Consider the following 10,262-nt stretch of genomic DNA (forward strand, 5'->3'; position numbering starts at 1 on the left):
ATAATAGAGACGCAGTTTTATTATGAGGTTAATTATCAGTGGATGTTACTTTTTTCCTCAGCCTTATGTTTGATCATCGGCCAAGATCCTGGCGAGAATTGCCTCTGCGAATAGCTGATTTTGGGGTGCTTCATAGGAATGAGCTGTCCGGAGCACTCACAGGACTCACGCGGGTGCGAAGGTTCCAGCAGGATGATGCTCACATATTCTGTGCCATGGAGCAGGTATGCAACTCTGGGATAAAACATTTTGAAAGAACCATCAAGAAAAATCAAAGAAAATTTAACCACTGTGTCCTTTATTTTTATTTTTTAATTTAAAGATTGAGGATGAAATAAAAGGTTGTTTGGATTTTCTGCGTACAGTATATAGCATATTTGGATTTTCTTTTAAATTGAACCTGTCTACTCGCCCAGAAAAATTCCTTGGAGATATTGAAGTATGGAATCAAGCTGAGAAAGTAAGTGGTGTTTTCAGCGTGCTTCAATATTATTTGAAATTGGCCAGCTCCATGATGTAAGAAAGCCAAGCCTCTTTAAACAGATGAAAGCTGAAGAAAATTGGAAATGGGTTTCTTGGTTTGTATAAGCTAGTTTTTTTCTCTGGGATTTTGTATTTTAGAAATGGTTGAATGTTTTTTCAGTCATCAAGCTGTAACTTTTAAAGGAGTTTGTTTATGAGTATGTCTAGGTAGACAAAATTATAAAGCAATGAATTGTGACCCATGAAAGCAGTTAGGGTATTTTAAGTCTCAAATTTGGCTGGAATAAGTTGTAGGTGAACAAAAATTTAAAGTTGTTTTGCTTTATCTTTAGCAACTGGAAAATAGTCTGAATGAGTTTGGTGAAAAGTGGGAGTTAAATCCTGGAGATGGAGCTTTCTATGGTCCAAAGGTCAGTACTGAAGTTTGAGTAATGTGACTTTCATTTTGGGGTGAAGATGAGATTACTTTAAAATAAGTTTAAAAGAAAGAAAAGAGAAAGAAAATCAGCCCTAATACAACTCAATCTTTGCTTCTTAGATTGACATACAGATTAAAGATGCCATTGGTCGCTACCACCAGTGTGCAACAATCCAGTTGGATTTTCAGTTGCCCATCAGATTTAACCTTACTTTTGTGAGGTGAGTTTCTACTCTCTGCTCTGAATATTGTTCGTTAAGGACATGTACAGGAACATATATGCCTATAAATGGAGTAAAACAAATTCTATTTTTGTTCTAGCCCTGATGGCGATGATAAGAAAAGGCCAGTGATTATCCATAGAGCTATCTTGGGATCAGTGGAAAGAATGATTGCTATTCTCACTGAAAACTATGGAGGCAAATGGTAATTTTTGTCATTTTTTTTTTTTTTCTGCTCTTATCGGCCCATGTAAAGCAACTCTAAGAAATGCCTACTTTCTAATTTGGTTTTACGATTGAAAGGAAGAATGGTTTTTGTTGGTCACTTCTAACTAATGACAAGTGTTCACTAAAAAGGAAGCACAATCTAAACCCAAACTTTTTGGCTCTAAGAATATTTGTTATGAGTAATTATTATTTTAGCACTTGATTTGTTTGAAATCAATGATTACATAATGATTTCTAATTAGCAGTTATTCACTAAGAAGCTTATTTATTTTGGTTGTTTTTCAGGTGACTTTGGGGATTTACAAAACTTTGTTTTTGTCTGAGTAAACAAGAACCTTGCTCAGTGTTGCTGATCATAATAAGCAAATAGTTTGGACCCTTTAGAAGCCAAGTTTTATTTAATTGAAAGTACACACTCCAAACTGAGCAATGTTTTTGTGTCTTATTTCTAGGAGCTTATGTTCCTGCCAGCCACATATGAGCACATGACTTCGTTTTATTTTCTAAGCAGCTTTGTCTGGGCTCACATTGGGCAATTGAAAACAGCACATGGTTATAAAACACCCATTTTGTAGAGCCTGCCATATATCGTGGCATAATTTCTGCAAAATGTTGTAAATCTGTTTTATATTCCTCACTGCAGTCATTTCAGTTTTGTTTGTAATTTGATGAGTTCAGATATTAAGGAGAGTTTGTTACCTTGTAAATGAAATAAGCTGATCTCTTTTTAGTTATATTTCACAAAATCAAATCAAATACGGGCAACATTCTCCATGTACCATCTAGAGAACAGGGGGTCTTCAGCTAATTGCTCTAGCAAATCTGTAGTAGGTGGGGGCAAGTCCACTGTTTGGGTAGAATTTAGTACCTACTCTAGCTTTTCCTCTAATGTAAGGAAACAACTGAAAATAAAGGAGTGATTGATCAAGAGAAATGCTGGCCTGATGTCTGCAGTATGGGGAGGGTTTGACTCCTGAGTACATGAAAGGGAGTCAACTTTTTTTTTTCTTTTTCTTTTTACGGACCCACGTGTAGCATATGGAGGTTCCCTGGCTACGGGTTGAATCAGAACTACAATTGCTGGCCTACACCATAGCAATAGCAACACGGGATCCAAGCTGCATCTGTGATCTTCACAGGCAACTCCAGATCCTTAACCCACTGATTGAGGCCAGGGATCAAACCCGCATCCTCACAGAGGCTGTGTCAGGTTCTTTACCTGCTGAGCCATAACAGGAACTCCATCAACTTTTAGTAAGTAGTAAAAACACACTCATTTTTACCACGTACCATCACCAGTTACTATTGGTTGCAATTTGTTGAATCCTGCAAAATGGATAAACTGGAGGGCCTGGTCTTTGTTCCCCATGAAGAATAAGTAATAATATCACTTGAACAGAATAACTTTTTGAGTAAAAGAGCTTGACACTAAGTGTGTTTCTTTCTCAGTGTTAAGCCCAGTTTATGATATTCTGTTACCTGGAATGTTGCATTGTGGGGTGTAGTCCCTGCCTCCTGTTTGTTTTGCCATCTATTTACCAAGACAGACCTTACACAGATTTTCCAGGTTTAGAGTTAGTTTTCTGCTCCTCAATCTCCTTTTAGTTCTTACTGGATATTGAAAATAAAAAGGCTGAGTTTTTTAAAGTGGACCTTGTGGAGTTCCCATTGTGGTTCAGCAGAAACGAACTCAGCTAATATCCATGGGGAAATGTGTTCAATCCCTGACCTCACTCAGTGGGTTAAGGATCCGGTGTTGCCTTGAGTTGTGGCGTAGGCCAGCAGCCCGGCAGCTATAGCTCCATTTCAACCCCTAGCCTGGGGCCATATGCAACCGGTGTGGCCCTGAAAAGCAAAATAAATAAATAAATAAACAGTATGTAGCCCTTGCATGTTTTGTGAATAGGTTCTGAAGAGTAGACTAAGAAATGTGCCATCCTTGCTTAGGAAAGTGCCCAAACCCACAGTAAATATTTTTAATTGCTTCTAAAGGCCCTTCTGGCTGTCTCCTCGCCAAGTAATGGTAGTTCCAGTGGGACCAACATGTGATGAATATGCCCAAAAGGTAAACTTTAAGTACGACTTTTCTTTAAATTTAGTAAATGTCATTTGGCTTTTTAAATCTCATAAGCTGTATCTATTCTTGGTCAATTAAGCTGCTTGTGATATAGAGAAATGTTACTATTATCAGTCTCTGGTAAGCCTGAGAAGATCATTTTACCTCTTTAATGATTTTTATATAGTTCCATGGTCAGAAGACTTAATTTAAAAGTGTTTTGTACACACATGTATATTTTAGTGTTTAGTGTTAGCAAATAGCAAATGCCTTAGTATGATATGTAAATTCAAATGTATAATGAAATTTAAGCCAAAACCACCATGTTTCCAGATTGTCAGAATCAATTGCACTTGGGTCTCAACTGCCTCTTTAGGAAATAAGTGAACATGGAGTTCCCGTTGTGACACTGTGGAAATGAACCATGAGGTTGCAGGTTCGATCCTCGCTCAGTGGGTTGAGGATCCGGTGTTGCCGTGAGCTGTGGTGTAGATCGCAGACGCCGCTCTGATCTGGCGTCGCTGTGACTCTGGAGTAGGCCGGCAGCAACAGCTCCGATTCAACCCCCGACCTGGGAACCTCCATGTGCCACGGGTGCGGCCCTAAAAAGACAAAAAAACAAACAAAAAGAAATAAGTGAACATTAAACAGCTGATAAGCAAACCATTCATGGTGTTCTGTATTCCTATTACTGCACAGGGTAGTTTTAGTTAGAAATGATGAGAATTCAGTTATTCAGTCCATGGTTGATGGATTGTGTTTAATCGTATTACGATTATGAAAGCTGATGCAATAGGAAAAAGGTCTGTCTTAACTCATTTCTCAACTGGAGATAATAGGACTGACTTTCTGTTTTTTCTTCTGAGGGTGGGGTGGATTTTTGGTTAGGTTGAGTGCAGGGGGGTGGGCACTGCTGTTGATACTTAAGGCCTAAACACCACAGGTTGTAAACAGCCTGCAGGTGCTAGGCTACTTCCCCAGCTGCGGAATAGCTCCAGTCACATTCCCCAGGGCTCATGTTAAGGAAAAAACACAAGTGCTTTGTTTGTTAACATAGGTTACAATTGAGAGAGTAGTCTTATCCTGGCCTCCTAATAAACAAATAAGAACCCCTGTGAAATTTGCGTACTTATAAAATCCCAGCAGGTCATTGGTTAATGATCACTAATGCATAACAACCTATGAGTGAAATAAAAGCAGTTTTTTCAGATCTTTTTGTCATACGAGTGGTAATTGGTTGTCAGGTAGATGGAAAATTTAGTCTAGTTTCTAGTTTATTCACATTTTATCTCTCAAGAGCAAAATAAATCGTTTTGTAGTTCCAAGTCACAAATTAATATATGCTTCACTGTACCTGTTACCATCCCTTTTTAAAGTTTGCATGACTTTCCAAATTGCATGTTAAGTAAAAGCATTTAAGATCAAAATATAATTCTCATATTAGATCTGAAAAATCCTGTCTCTGTCTAAACAGGTACAGCAGCAATTCCACGATGCTAAATTCATGGTGGACATCGATCTGGATCCAGGCTGTACATTAAACAAGAAGATTAGAAATGCACAGTTAGCACAGTACAACTTCATCCTAGGTAAGAAAGGAAACTCACCAAAGGAAATCTGCCAAACCTTAGGGAAACTTGAAATCTTGAGACTTATGCTTGAGAGAATTGTGGTCATCAGTAGTTCCTTCTAGACCTGATTCTAGACCTTCTCAAACTACATGTTCGTTCTTTTGCTGTAATAATGCATTATTTTGGTTTGAAAAAGAATAATCTTGAAAGGTTGTCTGTAAATCTTCTAATTGGCTGAATTAGGCGACTCAGTAAGCACAGCAGTTTTAGTCATGGCGAAAGGGTGGGTTGGGGTTTTTTGTTGTTTTGTTTTTCAGTGAATAGATTTGGTCACCTGTATGTTTTGATGAAGCAGAGGCTAAAGAATGGGTTTCTGTTTGAATGTTCGATAAGAATCCTTTCACCAACAGAGCTCTGTGGTTTTTGGTTTAGTTGTTGGTGAGAAAGAGAAAAGCAGCGGCACTGTGAATATCCGCACCAGAGATAATAAGGTGCATGGAGAACGCACTATTTCTGAAACCGTCGGGCGGCTGGAGCAGCTCAGGCAGTCCCGCAGCAAACAGGCAGAAGAAGAATTTTAAGGAACACCTTGGCCCAGATTGGCTCCGTGGAAAAAGATGAATATGTTTCCATAACAATAACTTTGTGCTCTGGAAAACATCAGTGTATAATGACTTTGGAATAGTTTGGCAGAGTCTGCAGAGATGACTGCAGGATCAACCTTTTTTTGACCTAGACAGATTTTAGACAATATATATTTGAAGGAGGTAATTAAAAGTGACACAGTAAAATGATTTTATTCATTAAGTTTCTAGGTACTGGAAATAAACCATGAGGCATGCTCTAAAGTAATGGGGAAGAATGTTCTTATAAATTTAATGCAGCTGAAATAAAATTTTTTCAAATTTGATTAACATACAAGAAAGATTAGAATTGGGTTATAATGTAAAAATAAAAATTTTAATCACTGATTTCACCTGCTCTATCCCTTGGGTCTATACAGACCTACCTGAAACAAATTGTGTTATTCAATATGTATCTTTTGTGTTTTATAACACAGATGATGTAAGTTGGGTGGAGGGGTAAAATCTAGAGTGTATGCTGTTCTCAAACTGGGGTACGAACCAGGCACCTGCTTCGCAGTCATAGGATGACATCTTGTAGGAATGTCATTTAACTTTTTTGTAGATACACATCTTTTATTTTATTTATTTTTTTAACAATGAGACATATACAGCTTTATTTCATTGTCGTAAGAAGTCGTACTCCGGCAGAGGGACACATTTCCTGTCTCAGCAGAAAGCGAATGCTACGCCTGAAAAGCTCCTTCTTAAGATTGGACTCTGTAACCCTGAGCTGACATCCTGATGCCCTCAAAGCTGGGCCCTTGCTGTGTGGCAGCTGCTTTCACCCTCCTCCTGGTGACCCTCGCTGGGCGGCTGTGACCCCCTCAAATAGCAGTGACTAAACAATTTCACCTGGGCAGGCTGCACTTACACATGGCCCTTCTCCTCTCCCAAAAAGGAGTTTACAGGATTAACTTTCTGAGAACTGGGTTCTGTCTGAATTTCATATAGCCTCTATTAAGTCTGCTGAAATCAAGGCTATACTTAATAGTATCAAATTGTGTTAATGTCGGTCCCTCACTCTCCAGCCATTTTCTTATCATACATAATTTTCAGGCCACACCACTCCCTTTTTGGGCGATTGACTGGAGAGTTTCTCCTGGGAGATGCTTCTTGCAGATGTGTGGTATGTGGTGTCAGACACTGCAGAAACATCCGTTTTACTCTGACAGAACAGAGACCTGGAATTTTTTTCCACCTTTCTTTGCTAAGACAATCCAATCAGGTCACACTTCACTCCTTGGGAAGAACTCCAGGGTGCGTCAGAACCCCATCATTCATGGGCTTCTAGGGAACATCTCCCTCCCTTTTATCTGTAGGACAGCATGTGTGAATTCATGCGAACGGGAGAAGGTGGCTGGACATCCAGCCTGCTTCTTTCTCTAGGTAACAGGCTCCCTTCTATCGGTCACAATCAGTCAACAGTCAAAACAGCAATTACGATCTTCCATGTTCCTCAGAGCTGCCTTCTCCTGAAGTTGCTTTGCACATCTTGTTGACCAATTTGGAATTGAGAAGAGAATGGAGTGGCCTACCTAACCTAGAAATCTGTTCTACATGTTTCCCCTAAAAACAGCACTGAAGATGCAAAAGATGAGGTCCCCCCCCCTTTTTTTGCTCTACAAGAAAGCATGTACACACTAACACAGACACGCATGCTCATACACATACGTCAGGATCAAAGAACGTAGTTGGGAAAGCACAGGGAAAAGCTGGCCAGAGAAGATACGGCCATCTGATCAGCTAAAGATGTGGAATGTTACAGTGATGGCATGGAAGTGGTTCTTGGTACATACAAAAAGGGGGGTGGCCAGGCAGAGGGGATGATAAATCCAGGATATCAGAGAGAGTCAGTGGCCATGGAGGAGTTAAAGATACATTCCAGTTGGCTGGAGGAAATGTTATATTATGGAGTGGTCATTTGAAGGAGGATGGACTTGCATGGTCCAGTGGAGGAACATCTGCTTAGCAGGACACCTCCATGGTCTGGTGTCTGTCTAGAACATCAGGGGACTCAGAAGTTTCTTGAGTTCCATCTAACTGATTGCTGCTGACAGATGGACTGAAGGCACTTTCTCCAGAGCCGATGCTGCTCGTGGTTGAGTGGGTTTGTGATCAGGTGAGCCAGGTCATGCTGGCAGATGGGATGTAGCCCACTCCCTGCAAAAAGTACTTAAAGGCCTCGGTGAGCTTCCCTGGGCTGAACTACTTGGGGTAGTCCACCACAGTCTGCCGTCTTTAGCAAGGTTGTATTTACAGGATCCAGGTGAGAACTGCATTCAACCACAGCCTCAACTCCAGGTGAATTGTCACCTACCACCAATAAAGTAGAACAGTTTAATGTTTTTGATTTGTTACCATTTTGTCCCAGGAGGGTCTTCAATCTCCAAGTCTTTGTATCTGTTATAAGAACTCAGAAAGAGCTATAGGTTTTCTTGGTTGATATCTTGGGCAATATGCAGTCTGTAGGTTTGAATCAGGTTCAGGTTGGCTTGCAATTCTTCTTGCCCAAAGTGATGAGCCAAAATAATGTCCACAACATTGGTTGTCAATCCTGAGAGTTTGGAAGCTGCCCAGTCAATCCAGCCTTTAGCACAAGGGTCAACATTAACGAGCACGAGACCTTCCACAAGCTTTGGGTGATTGAGAGCAAATCTGCTGAGGATGTAAGCTCCAACTCCAACCCCAGTGATGCTTTTGGAATTTAAGTGGGTGAGAACAGAAGGTAGCATTTGGGCCCGCTCATCCATTGTGGGGTACTGGTACCCAGTTGGGAAAGAGGGTGCACCTTCCTTCTGGTCTGGGGCATCCACATGACAGACAGCAAAGTGCTGGGTGATTTCTTGCATATCCTCAAAGTTAAAGAATGCATTGAAACAGGATTTATGATTGAGGCCAATGTATGGTATATCCAATAAATGGTCTGTTTCCCTTTGGTAAGCCTCTTATAGTGACATGGACCATCCATGAGTTGTTTCTATATCATGTTCCTTGGATTTTATTCTCACCCTTTCTCAAATGATCTCCTTCTAAGTAAATTATATCAAATTTTGTTTTTGTTTTTGTCTTTTCGCTATTTCTTTGGGCCGCTCCCGCGGCATATGGAGGTTCTCAGGCTAGGGGTTGAATCGGAGCTGTAGCTGCCGGCCTGCGCCACAGCCACAGCAACACGGGATCTGAGCCTCATCTGTGACCTACACCACAGCTCACGGCAACGCCGGATCCTTAACCCACTGAGCAAGGGCAGGGACTGAACCCACAACCTCATGGTTCCTAGTTGGATTCGTTAACCACTGCGCCACGACGGGAACTCCAATTATATCAAATATTAACAGCAATCCAGTTCAACTGGTTCAACCTGACAGTCAAAGTCCTGGAAGTTTCGTGTACCATTCTTATCATTTAGAAGTAGTTTGATCTCTGTGAGTTGAACATCCTGAAATTCATCCATGAGGACAAATGAATCAGTAACTCTGAGGCTCCAGCAGCTGCTGTCAGTGCAGCAGCCCCGGCAGTGCAAGTTGGGCGGGAGAGGCTCTGCAGGTACCCATCTTTGAAAACAAAGCCAACCATGAAGATAATTTAGAGTAGATTTGCACAAAGTGTTAGGAAGAAGGATGAGTCTTAAATATATATTTCACAGATACACAGAACAAATTAGTGGTTACCAGTGGGGAGAGGGGAGAGTGGAAGGGCAAGATGGGGGAGGGGATGAAGGGGTGCAAATTGATACATTGTAAAATATAGCTAATATTCTGTAATAAATATAAATGGAGTAAACCTTTAAAAACTGAAACACTACCCTGTATACTTGTAACATAAAGTATTGTACATCAACTGTACTTCAATTAAAAAAGAAAAATACATATTTATGGTAGACTGTTCTGGGCTACATAATCCCTTATATAAATTCCCTATTCTCTCATAAGGGATAATTTATGATTTTTTTCCTTAACCATTGAATTTTTTTAAGAGAATTGCAAAATTAGAAATTTTTTATGTGGATACATATTAATTCCTCTTTTTTCTTTCTTTCTTTTTTTTTTTTTTTCTTGTCTTTTTGCCATTTCTAGGGTCGCTCCTGTGGCATATGGATGTTCCCAGGCTAGGGATCGAATCAGAGCTGTAGCCGCGGCCTACGCCAGAACCACAGCAATGCGGGATCCGAGCCGCGTCTACAACCTACACCACAGCTCACGGCAACACCAGATCCTTAACCCACTGAGCAAGGCCAGGGATCGAACCTGCAACCTCATGGTTCCTAGTCAGATTCATTAACCGCTGAACCATGACGGGAACTCCTCTTACTTTTTTTGAAGAGGCAACATCTTGTCAGTTCGCCAATAGCTCCAGGAGCTTGTTTGCTAGGGTCACTTCAAAGCAAAGCCAATTTGCATAGATTAATCCTTGCTTTAATAAAAGAGATAAAATCTTTAATCACAGGGATCTTTTTTTCTAAACTTCATAATTAAGCCTTACTGTGACTGTCTTAAGACAGCCTTTGACAGGTTTGTAATTAACTTTATACTTATCTTGAGGGAAAGTAATTTTATATTTGAATAAGAACTTTGCATTCTCAAGTCATGACATCAAAATTTCTGATTCATTTTAAAACAGTGTATTTGACTTTTCTTTAAAAGTATCTGAGTTTGGATTTGT

The 10,262-nt window shown here is 40.2% G+C and overlaps 1 protein-coding gene and 1 pseudogene across 1 annotated transcript in view; one reads left to right on the plus strand and one right to left on the minus strand.

Moving 5' to 3' along the window:
- The window catches only part of TARS (threonyl-tRNA synthetase), a 31,442-nt gene extending 21,973 nt beyond the window's left edge, over positions 1-9,469 (plus strand). Inside the window, 8 exon segments of the mRNA XM_021076644.1 lie at positions 62-224; positions 323-460; positions 816-893; positions 1,022-1,122; positions 1,223-1,327; positions 3,343-3,415; positions 4,881-4,995; positions 5,410-9,469. Coding sequence (XP_020932303.1) covers positions 62-224; positions 323-460; positions 816-893; positions 1,022-1,122; positions 1,223-1,327; positions 3,343-3,415; positions 4,881-4,995; positions 5,410-5,558 — 922 coding nt within the window. The 3' untranslated portion in view covers positions 5,559-9,469.
- On the minus strand, positions 7,569-9,054 carry LOC100738904 (annotated as a pseudogene).

This window comes from Sus scrofa, chromosome 16, assembly GCF_000003025.6.
Source record: "Sus scrofa isolate TJ Tabasco breed Duroc chromosome 16, Sscrofa11.1, whole genome shotgun sequence".
Taxonomy (NCBI): domain Eukaryota; kingdom Metazoa; phylum Chordata; class Mammalia; order Artiodactyla; family Suidae; genus Sus; species Sus scrofa.